General features: G+C 37.0%; 1 protein-coding gene across 2 annotated transcripts in view; it reads left to right on the top strand.

The window, feature by feature from the left end:
* Window positions 1-1,519: 1,519 nt before the first annotated feature.
* Window positions 1,520-23,152, top strand: part of adcy8 (adenylate cyclase 8 (brain)) — an 83,178-nt gene continuing 61,545 nt past the window's right edge. Inside the window, exons 1-3 of one of the 2 annotated variants that reach the window (XM_088643922.1) lie at window positions 1,520-3,909; window positions 18,057-18,206; window positions 21,891-22,021. In XM_088643922.1, coding sequence (XP_088500048.1) covers window positions 3,040-3,909; window positions 18,057-18,206; window positions 21,891-22,021 — 1,151 coding nt within the window. In that variant the 5' untranslated portion in view covers window positions 1,520-3,039. The remainder of the gene's footprint in view (window positions 3,910-18,056; window positions 18,207-21,890; window positions 22,022-23,152) is intronic. The other variant, XM_088643923.1, reaches the window with a different exon arrangement.

Raw genomic sequence — 23,152 nt, 5'->3', positions numbered from 1 at the left:
TGCACATGTAAGTTTCTGCTGGATTCCTCCTACTGTACCTTACAAATAATGTAGATACTGTCCAGGTTAATTGGTGTCTTTAAAATGGCCCTGTGTTCTTGCAATTCTGAAATACTGTATACTCTCTCCTGTGGACTGGTACCATGTCCTTCCTGTGCTGGTGCCCTGTGCTTCCAGGATAGGCTCCAGAATGCCACGATGCTAATCAAGACAATGTGGCTTTCTGATAATGGATGGATCTTTTGGATACAGGTATCAGAAATGAACCATGATCCTTTATCCTTTTCATCATTCTAAAAGAGCAGGAAAGGACACAGACAGAACCTCCCCACAAAGCATTAACTCACATAGAATTGACAATCCAGTGAAGGAGATGGATTTCTACCTTATCTGCCTAAATGGCTTCCAAACTATGTATTCCCTCATTGCTCTTTTGACTTGGACTGTAGCAGGTTTCAAAGTGAGCAGAAAGGTACCTCACTTGCACATACTGTACAGTACGTGATTAAGTCGCAGTCTGCATTTAGTTTACAGAGGTTCGAAGAGGATGAGGAGAATACGTGCATTTGGCCTTATGCTTAAGATGGTCAGCGGGACGGTAGGAATATTGAACAATAGAATAACTTCAGGCATCTGTTATCTTCAGATTGTGTCAGAGGAATTTTGGTTCAGTTATTGATTGCATCATGGCTGCTGAAACAAATCACTACTAAGTATTACACTGAGGTCCTTATTCAGAGTACAGGAGGAATAAACTCACACAGTTTAGTCAAGAGAAAGAAAAAAATCCTCAGAAAAGAGGGACATACCTACGACAATACAATAGGAGTGTGACGTGAGATTCTTAAGAAGATTGAAGTCACATCTAATCAGTTCTTAAGATGTACAATTTTGTATGTGTAATCTAACCAAAGCAATGAAAAATGAAAAAGATCCCTGCTATTACTGGGGAAAGAAATGGAAAAGCACTTGTATGAGCATTTGAATAATTCAGTCTGCAGTAAAGAAAAAGTTAAATCACCCAAAACAACTCTTTCATCCATTAAAGAAATAAAAGGGGGAGGTGAGCGCTCAGTTCACTGAGGCAGGGAACGTGTGATGAGTCATGATTCAGGGCATTCTCTTTCAAATCTCCACCACTGCAAGCAAGACCGGGATCTCTTCTAAAATGTTAACTGAACCAAATAAAGAAAATGCGTTGTTTTTTGAGTCTCCAGCTTGTTGTTGACGTGAGTATACAGTACTTATTGTTGTTGTTGTTGTTGTTGTTGTTGTGGAGCCCTACGGTAAAAAAACAAAAGCGCTGTGACTTCAGACTGCACAGTACAGTACGTCCAAACCGTAACCTTCTACAACACGACTGGTATTTAAGAATAAACAATCGTTATTATGCAAGCCCATTTAATTCAAGGACACACAATTAAGAAATAGTATTGCTCTCTTTATGACAGCACACGTCCCATTCTTTTCAGCATAAACTTTCAGATGCTGTTGTAAAAAAATGAACCAAAAACTATTAACGGCAAAAGGCAAGAAAAAAAACAGTTTGCCCTCTGAGCTTCTGCCTGAAAGGCAGCTCAGCCGTTTCGTCTCGCCTCGGACATTTGGCTTGTTCTCTCCGCCGCGCTAAATTATTCGCTCCTCTCTTTGTTAGTTGCACCAATAACAAGAAAATGTTTCAAAAGAGTGTGATTGGGTGACGTCACATGGACCCAGCTGACACTGTTAGCCCTACCTCCTCTGACCAGGACTTTACTCCTCTAATCCACTCTATACTCAGCGCTAATGCTATCAACACTAATTCTAGCCAGAAGAGGAAACACGGCACCCCCCGATTCTCATGCATACAAGCTGAAAGAAAGGAATCCAAGTCGGCCAGAGACGGATTCTTCGCTAAGTGATTACCGTTGGCTGATTTTTTTTTTCCATTTCTTCATATTTTTTTTTTGTTCACTTGAAGAGCGCTGATTCGGTTGGAAAGGGAACTGAGCGCTGCCTGTTAACACTGTCCTGGGTCGTGAAGCTGAAGCTGCGTCTGGCATTTGGCCACCTGCACATGGAACTGGTGTTGTACACCTCACCTTCCGATCAAAATGAGGTGGTGGATGTTTTATCAAGCAACCCAGTCTTACTTCTGGTAGAGACACGAATCTGACTCATCAAAGTCGAATCTTTTTTTTTTTGTGTGTGTGTAATGACAGGACGAAACGGAACCGTCTGCGTTCTTCTCAAGTGGAAGATTCTAACCTCGAAGTCTGACGTCCCAGCAAATCAGAATGGGGTTTATTTCCTTTGTCTTTTTGTCTACAGACTGGGGTAGAATGCTCTGTTTCTCCAAAATGTAAGGACGTTGCTTTCTCGAGAGAGGCTGGTTCATGCTTTTAAAATAAGTGCTCTCGAAATAGCTGCAAACTGGGAAATCCATAAAATGCGAAGAGTTTTTTGTTATCCGTTTAGAAGACGGCAGCGCTTTTGTGCGCCCTTACACGGAATATTCATAAAAACATCCTGTTGAAATTAACGAAGCTGACTCATATAACCTGTATTCTGATATGCAATGAACTTGAACTTTTCGTGGACTAATTTTATATTCAGTTCGTATTCAAAGTTAATCTTGAATGTGTTTTGTGTGATACATGTATTACCTTGGGTAAGATATGTTCTTTTAAGTTTCGTGGCTGTATCTTATATCTTAAATCTGCTTTTAAGGATTACAGACTCGGCACATGGTTACTGGACTTGAACAACCTGGCTTTGTAATCGATACTAAGCGAGATATTTCTGTCTTTATCATGGGACACATGGGTGTGTCTCGAAAAAAAAATACTTTGCACCTTGCCAAAACTCCAAGCTAAATATTTTGAAAGCAATGCTCTTCAGATTTACAACCTCAGATGCCCGTTTTATGAAAGTCCGTGAGCCACGTACGCCAGGATCTACTTGTCCCAGGTTTCGGAATGGGAAGTAAAAAGCTTCACACGCCTATTCGTTTGTTTTGTTGACGTGTAAAACAGAAAATAACGGAGGCCACTGCAAACAATGGAATTATCTGAAGTCAGGTGTTCCAGTGCAAGCGACGAACTCTACACCATTAACAAAACCCCAACCAGCAACAGCAACACCAGACCGAAAAGACTCCTCTGGCAAAATGCTGTGAGACACATCACCGAGCAACGTTTCATACACGAGCAAAGTAGCGCAAAAACTATCGGTTCGGATGAGTCTTACAGCCAAAGCATTCGAAAACAATCGACAAGCAAGACATCAGCAGGCGACAGGCACAATAATGGCGGGACCAAAGTGTTCCCCGAGAGGGCTAGCAGTGATTTGGGATTCCTCCAGATAGACTGTGCCCCGAGCAATTCTGATTTCTTCCTTAACTGGGGATACACGTACAGAGGCGTCATCTTTCCAACTTTGAGAAACTCTTTCAAATCAAGGGACCTTGAGCGTCTCTACCAACGTTACTTTTTGGGGCAGAGGCGCAAGTCCGTGGTGGTGATGAACATTTTGGACGTTTTAACAAAGTTAACCCTTTTGGTTCTGCACTTGACGTTGGCCACTGCACCAATGGACCCTATAAAAGGCATACTTCTGGGCTTCTTTACTGGCATTGAGGTGGTGATCTGTGCCTTAGTAGTGGTTAGGAAAGATACAACTTCCCACAGCTATTTGCAATACAGCGGCGTGGTGACTTGGGTAGCAATGGCCACTCAGATTCTGGCGGCGGGGCTAGGTTACGGACTGCTCGGAGATGGTATCGGCTACGTACTCTTCACCCTGTTTGCGACATACAGTATGCTTCCATTGCCACTGACATGGGCTATTCTAGCTGGATTTGTCACATCAGCTCTTCATATTGTGGTGCAACTGGTTATCCCTAAAAATGCACAAATATCAACAAATCAGGTACGTCTTCACGTAGGTAGGGATTCGCTCCTTCTTTGCCCGCAGACTTAACGGGGAATTTATTGCATAAGCAGAGGGATACTTGTGCCCAGCTGTGGGAAAAAAAAAAGAAAGTTCACACTAAATGCACTAGAATTCACACCCACCTTTCCACGATAAACAGTAGGGAAGTCCTGGCAGTCACTTGAAAGGGATTATTAGAGTTTTGTCATTATTATAATTTTAACTGTTATTTTTAAGGTGGTAGCATGTTATCACTGTGCTCGCAGTCCATTTTTTTCTTCCATTCCTAAGTATCGCGAAGTGATTTCTTAGAAGCGCCTTGTCTTTATATAAAGAATTACACCAAGTCAAGCCCTCATGTCATCCATAAACTACCAGGATTGTTATTTTTAAAGTCACGTTAAAGAAACAAGACTACAACAAAATGTACATGCCCCAAATTGAAACTTTATTAAACATGACTTAAGTATTGTTTTAATAATAAATGGTTGTGGTCTACTAATGCTACACACAATTGACTATAACATACACATTCAGTGCTGATATTTATATTATTAGTCATAGGTATATTATTTTTATCATCTGGAATGACAACTGCAATGATTTTTTGGGGACCAACTAAATAAACTATAATATTGTAAATTATTAGATATTCGATCAGCTTATATGCATGTCCGTATTTTTTTTATACTCGCACTAAAAGGTAGGTATTAATGTAAACCTTCAAGCAATCCAAGAGAGCTGTCCGTCTAATATGTGCTGAAATGTACTTTTGCAGTAAAGAGGAAAAACATTAGCTCCCTCTAGCGCTACATTTTCAAGAAATAACAGTGCATCGGGTTGAGGCGAATGGGAAAATGTGTTGTACTGTAATTCAAAGGTGTTTATTTGGCTGTCCTACCCTTGGGACACCAGCTAAAAATTGAAGCTAAACAAAACCTATGTCTGTCGCTGGTTATTTATCATGTTGGGGAAAAAAACACAAAGGCGGTCGGAATCTGCTTCAAATCAATATTATACCACCATCATTTTTTAGGTTTGGCAGTATGATAAATGCAGAGTAAAACATTGAAAACTGCTTTAATCTTCCGAAGTCCCAATGATTGAAATTATACCGCTGTCAGAAACAATACCTTTAATAAGTAGCTCACAATAAAATAAATCGGTATGCACTAGTAATCTAGCCACAGCTAGATATTGTAACCTGCAAATGTAATGATTTCATTGAAGAGTGTGGCGCGGTTACTGCGATAATAAATTACGTCTTTTAAAAAAGGATGACTTCTTGATATAATCGTTCACGGGTTGTATATATAACTCCCCCAAAAGTTATATGCTGTATATAAGGTACTGTATGCAACACCGCGCAAGAGTCCTGTGAAATCAGAAAAGGGAACAGTCGGCTGATTATGCGCGAGAAAAGTCGCGTCCCCTTTCCGGTGACTAAATCGAAGAGCGAGAGAGAATGAGATAAGTCATAGTCTTAACAGGGATTAGCCATCCGAGGCTGTTAACGTTTAGACTGTTAGACGGATTTGGTATGAGGTTGGGGTTAGGAGAAAGAAGCTGTGCCATATACCATCCTGTTGACTTGCCGTACTGTACTGTATATGCTGTATAGTGTATAAATACTGCTACATTGCTCCGCTTACGTAAAATATAATTTTCTATTAATTATTAAATTTCCTTCCAAACTCTAAATCGGTGGTATATTTTAAAACAGGAAAGTTGTTATTGCAAGTGAATGAATCTGCTCCAGACTACAGTATGTATCTCCAATTAAATGCGCCACTGCATGCTCCAACAAAAAGCTTTATTCATGGCATGAGCAATGTTATCTCGGTGTATACCCCCCTTGCCAGATATTGTGGAAACGACATATTCTTCAGTTGCTTAAACCATGGCTTGCATACTATGATTGAGTTCACTGTAAATTACTACAATCCTTAGCATTCTAGAATTCTAGTGCTTACTATCTTTTATGATTATAAAACATTATGAGTGGGTCATTAAACCCAAAATTTAAACTTGACCCTGGTCCATTTTAAACCTGTAATTATGTGTGTGAACAGTATACAGTATATACAGTACAGTGCCTTGCCAAAAGTATTAAACCCTTTCTAATGATGTCCCATTTTGTTCAAACACAAATACGTACTGTACTACACATTTTTAAAGTGTACACTATATTTTAAATCAAAACACTTTTATGAGTGAAAGAAAAATGCATTTTAAAGCAAAATGTTAATTGTGTAAGTATTCACCCCCAAGTCAATGTTGGAAACAACTACAGGTGTTTAGTGTTTTTGCATAGTGCAATTTGTATCTACTTTTCAGTATTGATCAAGCTTTCAGTATTGATCAAGCCCTGTCTTGTAAGTTCTTGCCAAAGATTTTGCATCAGATTTAAGTCAGGACTTTTGGCCATTCAAAGACATTAACTATCTTCTTGTTAATCCACTGTAGTGTAACTTTGACCATGCCCATTGTGTCCTGCTTAAAGGTGAAAATGGTGAAAAAATGAAATTGTATACCCCTTATACAGTAGGTCTTTAATTGAGTAAAGCAGGTTTTCCTCCAAGATGTGCCCGTGATCTGCTCCATCCATTTAATCTCGGTTTTGAAAAGCTTCTCAGTCTCTACTAATCAAAAATAGCCCCATAAAAATAATGCCACCTCCACCACACTTTACATTAGGAATGAAGGTGGTTGGGTGACCTTTTGGGTTTGTGCCAAAAATGTACAAATTGGTCTCATCTGACCATTAAACCTTTTGAGACATGTTTGCAGTATTCCTTAAATGCTTTGTTATGAATCCCATGTTGGATTTGACCTGGGTTTGACACTCTGCCATACAGGCAGACTTGGTGCTGTAACCAGGATATTATTGATTCAGGGAGATTTTCTCTGAACACTGCTCAGTTTGAAGGGGCAGAAGATCTAGGCAGTGTCTGGTGGATATAATATGTTTTCCATTTCTTAATGTTCAACTTCACGAAAGTGCTCAAAGACATGTTCATTCTTAGAATTTTTTTATAGCCTTCTCCTTATCTGTACCTTCCTAAAACGTTTTTCCCCTGATTTGTTTTGAAAGCTTATTGGTCTTCCTGGTTGAATTTTTTCTAGGAATGCCCCACCCGATGGAAGGATCTTATAGAGACATGTAGACTGTATTTGTTGTGAAATAACGTGAACCATTATTACTGCACACAGAGTCCATCCGTCTAATTGTGTGACTTGTCAAAATAATTTTGTGTACCAGAACTCATTTAGGTTTGCCGCAGTAATACTTATAGACTTAACATATGTTGGATTTTTCTTTGAAGCTGTTACTGTCTTTCACTCATAAATGTGTTCAGTTGACACTCAAGTTTTGATTAAAAATATTTGCTTTAGAAAATGGGTTTACATCATCTGTAATCCAACAAAATGTGACATAGTTGAGGGTGGATTGTGACACTGTCCTTAGCATTGCTGCATAATAGCACTGGGTTCAGTTCTGGACCTGGGGTGCTATCTGCATGGAGTTTACATTCTCTCCCTGTATTTCCCCCATGGGTTTCTTCTGCTTGCTCTGGTTTCCCCCCGAAGTTCAAAGACATACTGGTAGGTTAATTGGTTTCTGGGAACACTGGCCCTGGTGTGAGTGTGTGCGCACCTGTGTCTGTCTGTGTGTGCCCTGTGATGGGCTGACATCCCCGGTGAGCCTGAGTTAAAGCAATTAGAAAATGGATGGATGGAATATCATTGTATGGGGGTGTATGGCCTTTTAAAAAAAACACACTGCCTTCTGAAATCCGTTTACTTGGAAATTAGTAAAAGAAAAAAATGCATTTTATGTTTATGTGTTTAGTTTGGTGTTTGTATTTGGGATACTGGATTGTCTGTAGCTGGAGTAATTTAAAATTAGATTTCGATAATGATAACCTTTTTACTACTAATTTGAGTCTTCATAATAATTGCCAGTCCATCCATGAGATTCAACGGCAGCACATTAAGAAGAGTTCTTTGCATTCACTATAGCTTTATTGAGTAATGAGCTACATATTTTGCTTATAAATAGTCCCATATGTATGGGATGAAGTTCTCACATCAGCAAATATTTCAATGAAAGCATAGAATTTCCACTGCATTATTAATATCCAGATCTTGAGCTGCATTGGATAGGTTGTTAAATGACACAGAGAAGTTATGATCAAATAGATAGAGCATTCTTAATCTCTGTCTGTTTTCAGTCAATGTACTGTATGTCTATATTTCTATAATGTTAAATCTTGGACAGATATATTTATAAGATTGTCACTGAGGATAGGCAGCTTGTATTAAAACGAAAAGCCAAAGTGGTCCATACCAACTATAGAAGGAAGCTGATTTGCATTTTCAAAGTAAAATTCTTTCCACTTTTATAAAGACTGCCAGGGAAAGAGTAAACTTTATTTTAACCATAAGAAAAAATAATAATTCCACAAATAAATATAATTATTAATCATAACCAATCTCTAAGCAGCATATACAAAAAATCATCCGATAGGCTTGGGTTATGGTTTATTTCACACTAACGCTAAGCATTTGTTGGGTTATAGTTCTGTGTATCTTCAAAAAGACCCTTGAAGATACAAGAGCCCATAATCTAGCAAACCACAAAATATTTCCATGCCCTATCAAATGTTTGAAACAGTGTTAACCAGATGTTCTGGATTTAGAACAGTCTGAAACTGCTTTTGATTGAATCACATTTTTATTTTGATTTGAGAACTATATTTGCTGAGCCACAATTCCAAAACAGCTATGCTTCTCATGTTCAACTGTTTTGGCTCACAACACAGCCATGAAATTTTCACAAGAGTCAATGATCAACCATGCAGTTAAAGGGAGTGTACAGCATCATATACTGTACTTGAGGTGTTGAAGTAAAGGAGAGCATAAGTCTGTTTAAGGCCCTGGAATGTAGACAAAAGCCCAAACCTACCGAATACTCTTCTCAGAGTACAAATGCCCCTAATGGATCAAACTGGAAACACAAAAGATTCAACAAGCTTATTTATTTCATTCTGGCTGTGTCAAATAACTTTCACTAAAATATACCTTGTCTGGTATACTATAAAAAGGATAGTGTGCGGAGTATATGGAGCTGTTATGTTTCTCTACCTGTCACCATGAGGTACAGTCTAAAGAGCTACAGTCTAACCAGGTAAGTAATTTACTCTGTAATGGCATACTGCTTAGAGACAAGCTACCAAGGGATTCAGGATGCAGAGAAGCAATGAGATGTACTATATGTACATGACTGTTTACTTCTTTGTATGTATTTTTAGAGATCACAGAGTGAATTCAATTAATAAAGTAGTATCTATGCAGAGAAGAATATTGTTGCGATCCTAAAAACTGTTTTTAAAAAATACTACTGACCACCTACACTGTATACAGATATAGGAAAATTTAAACAAAATTACTGTAGAAGTGTTAGGAGAACTATTACAGAAGCTGAATACACCTGCTTAGGGAAACCACTTGTGTTCCAGTCTGTCAAAATGGTGTATGGGAGTGCAGATGCACATAGATTTTTCACTGAATTTTGTTCTTTGTAAAGTTGATTTATGAAATTCAAGATCTATGAGATCTACAGCAGGATGTCATAATCCAATTATGAAACGAGGACCGTTGATGTAAATAAGAGAAAGCATTGTATCTCCCCTGACAACCTTATCCTGTGATCCTTTCCATATCCTTTCAATTATAGAACAAAAACAGAAAAGGAAAATGCCAGGTATTTTGACTCTCAGTCAGGATCCATGTTACAGCGGGTGCTATAGATGGCTTTAATCATTTTAATTAATCCATGGCCAAGCCTAATTGCTCTAGATCTTCCCATCAATAATCCAATGTTGGCAATTCAAAGCCTTTTCTGCACCCAAGCAGGATACAAACACTTTAGGTCAGATTCCACAGAATACATTGCACAATGCAATCATAAAATACTGTCAGACTCAAGAAACTTACTATTTTCAAAATTGATCAGAGCGGATCTTCAGAATTCTGTTATGTAAGGCCCTGATATACAGTAACAAGTACAGTATATACTGTACTGTAGTAATCAGTAGGAATGAGACATTGTATTGTAACATACAATTGTGTGTGTTTTTTCTTCAATTGGAGAGAGGCTGGTGCTGTTTTCTAGTCTTGTAATTCCCACGTAATTCCTTAATTAGCGTTTCTGTTGTAGCTCAGATTTGAGCGTTGAATTCTGTTTTAAGTGTATGCATTTCTGTAAGTAAAAACCATTTATTAAAAAACAAACACCATTAAATATTTAAAAAGGTAACATCAACTCTCTGTGTCTTTAGAGGTAAGGAGCACTCTAGTTGTGTCAACATGCTAACCTAGTGCTTTCTATTTTGATATCTTATTTAAATATCCCCCATTACTCATATCTCCATTGTAAAATGTAAGTAAACTACATTAATGATATTTAAGATCCTTGTTTTATTGTGAAGAATGGCTAGACCACGAGAGATAAGCTTCCTTTCAATGTCACATTATCTTGTTCTTTATTTTAATTTAAAAATATTAACTTCTGCCCTTCTATGAATACAGTACGTAAGTATGGAGTAAATGGAAAGTGAAGTAAATGCTGGTTGTTAATGAAAGCTCTGTATTTCAGTTAGGACTTATGGAGAGCTATTGTACATTTGCCAGGTGTGGAAAACACAAGTGTAGATTTGGCTCTGATGCAGTGGCAGCCGAATATTCTGGCCAGTATAAAAAATTATAGTTACCACAAACACTTCAGATTTTGAATAAATCTTTCTATAAACATTTCTGGAGCCTATCTCTCTGCATTGTATGGCATTTGTCTTAAGAGATCACACTCTGGCTTTGCGAGAAGTTGTAGAGGGGTCCCTAGGGCTGAATCCTGGAAACACTAGCACTATAATTCCTTACATTTTACAGTATATATGTATATATGTAAAGTACAGCATTTATAGTACAGTATATATTAGACTTCCATCCAAATATCCCAATATTTATATATGCAGGAGTGGACCCACAGTACTTCATTATAGTTTAATGTTTCATCAAAAGGATGGCACCTCTATAGAAGAGTGTTTCAATGCACCATATTGGTACTGTACATTGGTTTAGAAATTCTAGTCCCCAGCGATGAGCACCACTTACTGGTCCTCTGACATCACTTGGAACAATGATCTGATTTTTCTTGGTGGTCCCTCATCTGACTGCTGAAAAGGTCCAGTCTTAGTGTTTAAGATCTGGCTGTGTATAAAAGCTTATACAACTTACTGTATTTAACCAAGTTTCACGTTTGTAGCTTATACAGTCCTCTTCAGAACGGGTGAAGTAGTCTTCACAGAACTTTATTGGAGCACTGTATACAGTAACTATGCCATGCCAAAAGATTCCAACAAGTTGTTTTTTCTTTATTGAAAAGATAATAATTAAGCATATGAAAGGCACCACAGATCACCCCAGGGAGCCAAAAATTAAAAGTAATAAATCACCTCGAAATCAAGAAGTAATTATTGTTGCTGAAATGTTCATCCTGTCATGGCTTTGATACCGCAGTAAGACTCTGTTCTCTGTACTCCTAGGGTTTTTTTGTAAGAATTGTGTGGGTGATTCTTTGGTGCTTTGAGATGCTTGTTGCAAGGTAGGTGTGAATCTCCAATCTTCTGTACAGTGTCCTTCATTGTTTTGTAATCTGCACTGAGCGTGGCTGGAAAATATAGAAGCGGCTTGTAATCTGTCTCTGAATACATTTCTTGCAGAATATGTTTTTTTTCTTCTTTCTTGGGTTCTTTAGTCTTGTCTGTGATTGCAGATGTTTATGAGAACATTTGGGAATACAGTGCTGTCGAGATGATGGCTATCCTGCATTTTTATGCCTCTCTTTCATCTTTTGTTTTTCTCAGGAAATCTGATGTGATTTCCCTGAAGGTTCCTGTTGTCTGCTTCTTTTCTTAGAACACCTCAGAGTGTGCACTCCTCGTTCGTGCTCTGGTCACCTGACTTGATTTTCCTTTTATAACCAAAGGGCTTTTTGCTTGAATTATGCTCGTCATTTCCAGTGGACCTCATTCGTTTGATCATTCTCCGTTGTGTGTGCTATGATTCCAAAGCATGCTAGACAGATAAGCACAGAGGCAGACATCCTCTGTCCCTCACTTACCTTGCCCTGGAGGAAAAACCTGTCTAGGGATTAAAGTTAATTCATTTCTTCACTATATTAGGTCTTTCCGCCAAATATGGAATTTAAATGTACACACTTCTGATAAACTGCTGTGGGAATGTGAAGCAAGCTACCCTGGCAAATTTTTGAAACCCTGGTTCATTTCGGGAAATGGCTGGATCAGATTCTTGAAACCAATAACTATAGCTATAAAATGAACCCGTTAACCAACTGTGAATGTTTTCCACATGTGCCGGCATGCAATAGGCTTACATATACCAGTGTTGGGTAATTTTAAATTGCCCACAATGTCCTTTCCTTACTGCACACTAGAGCTTACTTTTTGCCTGTGAAAGTGTACCATTATCAGCGAGAGCTGCATTCTCTGTTGCCTGTGAGGTTTGCAGTGTGAGAATAAGTGGGTGGCTCAATGGTGCATGTTTCACAGATACTGTAGGCATTCATGTTGACTGTAATTGCCCTGTACATGTGCTGTATTTAGCGATGACATTGAAAATACTGATATCAAATATTGGCAATGACCAATATGGATGGCGATTAGAACTTTTTGCATTCAATAAACTATGAAATGTGCTGCAGTGTATCCTGAACTATTTTAATTTACACTTCCACATTTAGTTCTGAAGATTCTGGCTCCAGTTTGACCCTATAACATACAGTAACAGATTTCAAGCAAACAATGGGATAGAGAAAGACATTGCCATCTAGTTAACATTCTGACTAGATGCTTACTGTACATTTTATAGTACATGGATGTAATTATGTAACTAATAAACACACTAAATAATGAAGCAAATTTGAGATGATATGAAAACATAGTGAAAACAATACTGTACAGTACTTTGATACACATTTTCGTGTCTTCCCTGCACTAATCAGGCAAGAGCTTGGTAGCCAAATGTTGCCAAACTTTTACTCAGTCCCCTGTCCAAATATAGGCTGATTGTTTTAGAAATGTCAGACACTGCCATACTGAAACTACAGTTGCATCAGACTTCTTAGTTCATTTCTGATTATCAATGAGCAAATGACTCGGCTGCATATTCTTACAACTCATATGCAACAGATCCATTTCATGTAGCGCTTCTAAATCTGACCTGAGGGGCTAAAGTGATTGTTATTTTAGATTGGATTACCTCCAAAGACCTATTTATATCTTCTTCACGTCACAGAGACTTCTACAAAGGGTCAGGATTAAATTAGATTATACATACATTTCGCATGCACTTTCCTCTCCTTTGATTACATATCTTGTCAGAGAACAGTGTACAAACAGTGTCATTTCAAAGCACGTGTTCCCATTTTGCTTTGTTTTTTGTCAGTGTCAGAAGATCTGGATTTGAATTTGGTCAATTTATAAGACTGTTAAAAACAGAAATTTAGGACTTAAAATTTCTCCTCATTTATTGTCATGTTGAAGGATCTTGAGACACAACTCTAGGAATTAAAGGTATAAATGGCAAGTGTTTGCATCTTGATCCAACCAGATCTTTAGCATGAATGAAGCACAGCCAGTTTACAAGAAAGATAGATGAAAGGGGTGAATCTGGCCAGCTTGGTTATTAATAACATAATGATATAAATACAGTAACGCATCAAGACTCTGCTTACATGCTCCCTGTGGCTTAGCGATTACTCTAAGATTAAAGAGTTATTTATTTACTGTGTATACTTTATGTATTATAATAATATGTTTTCATATACAATACAAAAAACCTTTATTCACAATCTGAACATAACATGTCAGTTTCCTTTCATGCACTGTGGATTCATCTCTCTGTTGACTTTAAAGTAGGAGTTGATTTGGTCAGTTACACAATGAATCATCCTAGCCTTGGTTCAACTTAAAGACAAGACTTGTGAATTCACATCTTTCCTTCCTGTGCTCATTCAGTGACATTGCTATTTGTCACAGAAAATAGCCAAAAAATTAAGTAAAGCTACAGCTTTCAATGTTACTTTATTTGTAAGGCTCTGTATTACTTTACTCGTGAACTGGATGACATTTTCTACTTCTATACCTCTATACCTCTACCTTATTGACCTAACCATTATTATTTTCATGTAAAGCAAATTATACAGAAATGTGTCTGCAAATTTTATCAGCATTGAAAGTACCAACTTTGCGATGTACAGTAATAAGAGAATATGTAGATGAGAAGATCTCAAATATACTGTACACATACAGTGTAAGTATTGCGTCACATCAGTACTTAAAGCATTGTTTCAGCTTTGTGACAGTTTTCTGAATACATTTTGACAGGTGATATGTAGTTTTCTACACTACTCCAGAGTGTGAGTTTCCAAGCATTAGAGCTACAGTATGTTCCAGTCTGCTTCTCTATGACCAAATTCTGTAACATAAAAGATTGGAAAAGTCATTATTTATCATATCAGCTGGAAATCACATATGTCTCTTGTTTTATCCTACATTACATTGCTGAAGACAATATCTCCTTCTTGCCAGGCCAGTGTTAGGGTTTTATATTTTTTTCCTGATTTCCTTATTTAAAGTTTGCTGATCTGCCAAATTTTAATACGTGCTTTTCCAAAGTTCGTAACCAATCAATGCAATTTTAAGCATTGCAGTTGCTGGTGGTTTTAGTGAACATCAACTTAATGTTGAAGAAATCAAATTTGCACAAATTCTGTAATTTGTCATATTTTCTAAAAAGTAAATATCAACACTAAGTACTATTTCAACCATGGAAAGTTATTTACTAGTTATTTGCTAGTTTTGTTTGGAAAACATTTTAATTGTAGTTGTTATACAGCTTCTGCAATCAAATAAAAAAATCTAATATATTATAGTTAGAGTTAACAGGAACATATACAGTACAGCTTGTAAAAGCATACTGACTTAGAAACAGCCTCTTACGGTGCTCCATAGATGCTACCATGACTTTTGTGTTTGAAAAGATCAGCAAACTCCAAATAAGGAGTGTAACTGATACTGTGCATTTGAGTTAAAATATTAATGCCCAAAGAATTGTTGAGTTGCTCATCAGTGGCAGTGATATGCGTGACGAGCTGTTGTAGAAAATAGTGAGGCAAAGTGTTTCATAATTAAACACATAATCCATTTATGCATAAATGGACACCTACTATTGAATAGCAAACTACAGAGGTATTTGAATCGCTGGGTTAGAGAACAATTTATCATTCATTAGAAATGTTTTTCCAGTCTTCCCTTTGTGCAGCATGACATACCAAATTACAATTTTAAGACCCTCCCCATTGATTAATTTAAACATACTCATGTCCAATTTACATTTTCAACTCAGACTTTCACGTTCTCCAGCTGTTCCATTACAGTGTAATGCAACTGAACAGTTAACAGTTGAATATATGAATTTTTCACATATTTCACATATTTGTGAAAGTTCTGGGGTTAACTTGCAGAAATCATTTTACGGATATTGTAGTTGAAATGGAGTTTGCACTCCTTAACAATAGCTCAGGTGGGTAGCTGCGTCAGCTTGCGTAATCTGCAAAGGAACAAGTAATAGGTTTATTCCATGCTGAAGAGAGAATAGAGAAAACAACGTTTCGGCTATGAAGCCTTCTTCAGGTGTGAGCAACTTGAGGAAGGCTTCACATCCGAAACATTGCGTTTTCTCTCTTCTCCTTTACAATACTACTTCTTTTCAAATGCCGAGTACATTTAAATAATCATAGCTATGCTGGTGCAATTCAACATTTTAACTTCACATTATACATTCACATCCATCTTTAAGGTTCATGTTTTTTTTATTTTTACGTATCACTAATTAACAAGAAGTATACCTTGAAACGATATACCTTACAGTATAGCTTGACACATTTCAATCAACTACAATGCTTTTCATGAAGCATAATACTGTATGTCCATGATGACAAACATACCATAGAGCAGTTCAGGATAAAACATTAGTCTCTTAATTTAATTAGATTCTTATAAGTCAATATTTCAATTTTTTTTTGTATTTAGGCTTTTAGCCAACTGTTAATTGTACACTGTTTTAATAGTTTTATCGATTTAATTTTAGGTGGACAATTTTAATTTGTTATTTAAAAAATGAGATTAAATTAAAAAAATGTTTCAGGGTTTTATTTTTTTTGTTTTAGATTTGGTACAGTATAAGCATAAGGTACAGACTAAGACATTAAAACCATTCTTTAGATTTACTAACTGTGAGATAACGTGAATAAACAGTGGCTGGGAGCACACAAAGACAAACATAACCCACTTGCCCGTGTCACCCTAGTGACTCTGTTCATCCCTGACTACACCTACAGTAGATATACACGTAATGCTGTCTAAAAAACTGTCTATTTCTTACCTGCTTTTATGCGTGTGAAAATGAGAACTGTCCTAAATTAGGAAGTACAGTATGTATTCGAGAGTCAACTCACACCAAAATAGAGAATTAAAAGTGCATAAATTGAAAGCTACCTGGTGTGGCAGTGTGTAGTGGAAGCACCAGTAAAAAGTCAACGTCCCAGGTGAGGGGACAGAAGCACCTGTGTGAGGTTAGCAGGGACCAAAAATAGCAGGGACTAGATTTCTTCACAGATGTATAGAGTATTAGGAAATTGCTTTTAATAGCTTTTTTTTGGGGGGGGTTGGAAACAAAAAAACAAACCTCAAAATGACCAGATGAGGGTTCCAGTAGCATGGAGTGATGATTAGTGAAGACTATGACTGCCCTGGCAAGAGGATTGTTGGTTCAGATCTCATATTTTGTGCTGTATGCTTGATCAAAATATTTCATTCTGATCGGTCCACTAAGTGCCCCGTTATTTAGATGTGTACTCCCATAGTATTATTAAAACCATAGCAAAAATATAAATAAGTCAAAACTGTATTTTCTGAACATCATTGTTTTTCTGAATATTTAAGCAGCACAAGTGAGATGAACTTTCCTCTATGACCAAAATTAATTAGTATATGCAAATTCTGGCACTACAATCAAGTCATTGCAGAAGGAGTATTTGCATGTACTCACTCCCTCTGCACAAAGGTGCTCATTAAAATGAACTCATTAGATGTCTAATAAGGATGAGTGCAGATACATGTATACTGTAACCAGGCTAGATTTTGTAGATACTGTACTGCACTATGCATGTTTACTGTGTATAGCTGTGCAGCAGACTAGGATAAAGGTGCAGGTGCACAGACATGTCTGAGCTTGTTATTTTTCCATCTGAAAGGCAGGCAAGGGAGTGGCCCTCTGTAGATTTCTTCAGGATCCAAAATCAGACAAAGCACAGAACTAAGAGTGCAGCTTCACTTAAGACTCTATGACTTTACCTCAGAATCTTAAAACATGTTCTGGGAAACCCTAACTTTTATAAACTCAAAAAGCAAAAAGAAGGTTGCACACGCTGTATATTTCAGAGCAAGCAGTGTGTTGTAACTAGCATTATACAGTAAATGTTTTACATTTTCCTTTTGGCTGGTTTTCTTGTAATAACTGCATCGCCAGGTCTCATTTTTACCAATTCAAAGTTGATTACTGCACATTTGATATACAGAATAATGCTGAAAGACCATGCTGTGAAACTAGTACAGTACTTGTAAGAAAAAAATATTACAAATTTTGATTCAAACACTACGCTAAGACATGTGTTGAACCCTTGTTTTAAGGTACACTAAGTACATTAAGCAACATTTGCAGTACATACAGTACTGTATTTTCTTTTGAGGGAATAGAAAAGGCGTCAAAGCATATCCTTCTGTTCTCCTTTGTACTCAATACTAAAGAAAATAAAGTTACATATTGTAGATACTACGGTATATAAATCTCCTCTTGCTGGAAATTCTAAATTATTTTCAAGACCATTAAAAAACCAGTGGATATCTACTGCATTGCTTTAGAAATGTTAGAAATTCATATTTGGTTTGTGTGCATGTTTTGCTTGCAGGCCTTTGACACATCTTTTTTCTTCTCCCCAGCTGGTGGCCCAGGCAGTGTTGTTCATGTGTATGAACACAGCAGGAATGTTCATCAGTTACCTGTCTGACAGAGCACAGCGGCAAGCCTTTCTAGAGACCAGGAGATGTATAGAAGCCAGGCTGAGATTGGAGACAGAAAACCAGAGACAGGTATGCGAGAGCTGTGTGAGGAGTAAAGGAGTTCTTCATTTGACCTTTTGGTCAAATTTCAGCATTAGGATGTATTGTATGATAAAATGACATTGATCCTGTATTTGTGTAAAGTTCAGAAAAAGATAACTTTAGAACTCCAAAAATATATATCAAATACTATATTAGCAAACATATCACCATGCCATAAAAAATCTGTACAGCATACTGTAAGTGAATGCCTGGCAATCAAAGCATGGCAGGGAAACAGTCCTGATGCTCTTAATATTAAAATGCATTTCATTGTTTATTTGTTGAAGTTTTTTTTAAAGCTCTGAATGATAATACTTTAAATTTTTGAATATCTATTGGTAATCAATTTATGATGACTTATAAAACATCTCCCGTGTCCTGTGTTCTAAGTGTTATTTCTCTGGTTTTGTGCATAATACTCCAAAAATATTTTTTTTTCATCATTTAAAATTGATAGAGGCTTGACTGTAGCAATGGAATTATTATCCGGCTTTCAGCAACTTTTGGAGGGACATGAGAAACAGCGACATTATGTACACAGAGAGCTGGACATTTCATTTGCAATTCAATCTAAACAAATGTGTCTGCTTTCACAGTTCTGATGATGAATAGTTGACTACACTCTGGAACAGATTAAACTTGTCTAGAAAAGAGAAAACTCCTGTCATGCATCCATAAAGGAATTATTGTAACATTTCACTGTGTATTAAATTCTTTATACATTAATGCATTATTAAAGTTTTGAAATACAATATTTAATGGATGGTCAGTTAATAGGTTATAAAGTATTTACAATGCATTATATTGTGTATAGCACATCTTGTTAACAGGTAGCAAAAAATGGGACCTTTTAGTGCAGATATCATTTGGCATCTTCATTACCTTGTCACCTGTTTTCTTTATATCTCTATACTGCGTATCTTTATATACAGTAGAACGCTAAACAAAGGCTAAGTCTGGTCAATAGTAAGATGGAAGACCTCTAATGAAACCATGTTGCTACAGCAAGAGGTGGCACGTATTGCTCTAAAAAGTTTTAAAGTCAAAACCCCAGTAATGTGTGGTGACTGGCTGTATGGTGACATTGTGTTGGCTGAGGTGCTGTCCTTACGATAAAGTGTTAAAGTGAGGTCCTGATTACTTGGTCATTACAGTGGCCATGGCACTTTTCATAAGTGTAGAGATGTTAACCATGGTATCTAAATCTTACTCATGACTAAAAGAAGCTGACCTTCCTAAAGTCTCCCAGTTGGTGACAAAATGACTCATTTCTCTACCTGTTTGGCAGTGTAGTGGGGCTTCTGGTGCAGACTGGGTATAGCACTGCACTACAAGATGAAGTGTAAATGCACTGGATGGAGAAGCTGTATAATTAGAGTAATTATTTATCACTAATTTTGTGAACTAATAAATAATTCAGATATCATTGCTAAGCGTTAGTATCACATTTTAATATTCTGTCTGTAAGGCTTTCTTAATGTTTTTTTTCCACATACACATAATCTATTAAATCTATGTAAAGTATCAATACAACATTTTTAAGCAACAACTTATATAAAGTGCTACTATTATTTTTAATAGCAATGAACTTAGCTGGATATTATCTTTTAAATGCCAAATTTGATGTGTTAGGTAATGGTGCAGAGTTTTCAGTAAAAGTGAGACATTTATTTTGTTTTGTTTTTTGTTTTTTTGTTCTATGAGCAAAGGAGAATAAGTACAGAGATGGTCTATTCTTGTTTTCAGTTCGGTCTGGTGCTCTGTTCCAGGTTTCCCTTGCTGTCTGGGGTGGAATATAATGAAATTCATGATAAGGAGAGAATTATCTAAAGACAGAAAAAGTAGAAAGGCCCTTGTTTGAAGAACACAAGGGCACTTTTGTATTTCTCTCCTCTTTCACTTATCAGGCGGAGCTCTCAGGAGCTACTTGCAATCTGATGTAGAGGGTATTTATTTCAAGTCAAGTGGAGACAATTTTGCAATTTCATTACACTGACAGGTCATACAAGTACATTTCCAGGGTTGAAAATTAACTATTTTGATTCTGTAAAAAAAATCAGTTCAGTTTCCATGTTTTTTTTTTTGTTGGGAGTGGGGGTTTGGTGATCATACAACTTAATCTTGTCTGTTGTTTCAGAGCAAAGAAAAAATGTGTGAACCGCCTGGGTCGGTCCATTTTCCTACAGTATATATTTTAGATTTAAACGTAATAAGATTTTTATGAAAATCTTAATTAAGAAACTGAAACAGGTAACCTAATTAAATTTAGAACACAAGGTTGGGGGATATTTTTGGGTCATTTAATTAGTTAACTGATCCAACAATAAATATCCTTATGTGAATAAGTATTAATAAATATGGGATGCCACCTGACATCACTTGCACCTTCTAGAGAAGCACCCTTTTCAGAACTGAGTGGTGGTATAATGGCATTTCTCAAAAAGTTGTGAGGGATTGTCATGTCCGTACAAACCCACCCATTGCAGAAATGCAAACATCTGCAATTCAACCTGTACTGCAGTTAAAAAAGATATGTACATAATCCTTATAAATATATAGTGCTTTTCTGGACACTCCACTAAAAAGCGATTTACAGGTAATGGGGACTCCCCTCCATCACCACCAGTGTGCAGCCCCACCTAGATGATGCGACGACAGCCATAGTGCGCCAGTACACTCACCACACACCAGCTATCAGTGGGGAGGAGAACAGAGTGATTAAGCCAGTTCATAGATGGGGTTTATTAAGAGGCCATGTTTGGTAAAGGCCAGTGGGAAATTTTGCCAGAATGTCAGGGTAACACCTCTGCCCCTTTTGAGAAAAACCCTGGGATTAGTAATGACCATGGAGAGTCAGGATCTCGTTTTTCATCTCATCTGAAGGACAGCGCTTGTTTACAGTATAGCATCCCCATCACTCTACTGGGACATTAAGACCCACACAGACTACTAGTCCCACTAACACCTCTTCCAGCAGTAACCTTAGCTTTCTGAGGAGGTCTCCCATCCAGGTGCCGGTCAGGCTCATATTTGCTTAGCTTCAGTGGATTGCCAGTTGTGAGCTGCAGAATGATATAGCTGTTTACATCTAGCCAGAACGTGTGGCTGAAAATTCCAGTGATGCCTCAATAGTGAAAACTGAAAACAGATGTTACAAAACATTAAATACAGCACAAAACATAGGAATATAGAAAGTAAATCACTGATATTAACAGATATGTGTGTTTTATATACTGTACAGTACAGTATGTTATTCTTTGGTATATTCAACAAAAGTACAGTGTTACTTGTACAGTAAGTCTTAGTTGTCATCAAGTATTTTTAGGTTTATTCTTCTGTATAATTTTACTGGATGCTGATAATGTTCTTAATTTGTTTATTGCAAAAAGTTGATGGCAGTGAACATCAAATAGCACGGGATTGCTGACGCATGAATGATGATTAGGAAAGGAATGAGAAAAAAAGCAAAGGCCGGGTTTCATTCTTTTAAATGACGCAAGATGGCCTCAAAACTGTCTCAAGGGTGCTTTCCTATTCAATCGCAATTCTCAAAGGTAGCATTGCCCACAAACACTAGCCCTTCATGTAAGAATGCGGTATGATGCCCCATGATGTTCACTGCATTCCAAAGATCTTACTTTGGTAACCACTGTGTGTTCCTTTTTTTTCCAGGAACGATTGGTTCTGTCTGTTTTACCTCGATTTGTAGTGCTCGAAATGATAAATGACATGACTAATGTAGAAGATGAGCACCTGCAGCACCAGTTTCACAAAATTTACATTCACCGCTATGAGAATGTCAGGTAAGGGTCTTATTAAAACTCACCAAAAGAGAACAAACAGCACACATTGTGATATCATGGGATATGTTGTCCAGCTTTAGTTTAGTCTAGTGAGGTTAACAAAATAAACAAAAATGTAATTTGAGGCTTTTTTTCTAATCTGCAAGAGATTGAATACACAGAACCCCAGGCACATAATACTGTAAATCATGTTTAGACAAGGTGGGCGGTGAATACTAAATGCATACTATTTTGATATTTATGTCATTTAAAAAATGCTTTTAAAAATGTTTGGCTGTGTATGTCAGCATAAACTGCCAAAGAACATAAGAACATTTAAAAAAAGAAGAGGCCATTTGATCCCTCTAGTACATTTGGTACTTAGTAGTTAATTGATTTCTTGAAAGAAGCCAGGGAACTTGCTTCAACAACATAGCAAGTTCCCTGGTAGCTTGTTCCATAGTCTCACACACTTGTGTAAAGAGTTGCCTTCTGTTATCAGTTTATAAAAATATACAGTATAATGATAATGATGAAATGTGTATTGACTAGTTCATCAAATGTGCCATAAGAAAAGTATCATATTTTGTGATATTTCAAGGGTTGCTGTACCAAAGTTAAAGGTACTGTAACAGTTGTAATACACATTTATGTTCTCTCAGTAATGTACAGTTGTGTACATTTCAAAAGTAAATGTGCAATTTTAAAAGTGCATATTTGATTGATAATGCATAGAAAGCAACATGAAAATTAGTCAATCTTAATTTACTGGATTTAAAAATAACAATATGGATTGCCTACCAGATTAAAACAAACAGAAAAATTCCTTTACGGTCTTAAAGATACTGTATAACAGAATATTTCCGACACAATAAACATTTAGAGGCTCATGATTACAGTGGCTGCAGTCAGTTGACATGATTTGGGCCCTATCGGTGCTGCCTGAATCTGTGCAGGATGATGGAATTGCTCAGCTCAAACAGAGTCTAGTGTGTGATTCTGTTAAACAAAATCTGTTTTTTCCTTTTTGGCTCATCAGCAGTTGAGGATAAACATTAGTAAGAATGCCTTTAAACACCTAACTGTGGAAAGTATTACTTGAGCACAGGGTTTATCTTTCTACAAAAATCAGCTTCTCTTTTAAGATGACAT

The sequence above is a fragment of the Lepisosteus platostomus genome, chromosome 8 (assembly GCF_059453375.1).
Source record: "Lepisosteus platostomus isolate fLepPlt1 chromosome 8, fLepPlt1.hap1, whole genome shotgun sequence".
NCBI lineage: Eukaryota > Metazoa > Chordata > Actinopteri > Semionotiformes > Lepisosteidae > Lepisosteus > Lepisosteus platostomus.
This window is presented reverse-complemented; position numbering and strand designations above follow the sequence as displayed.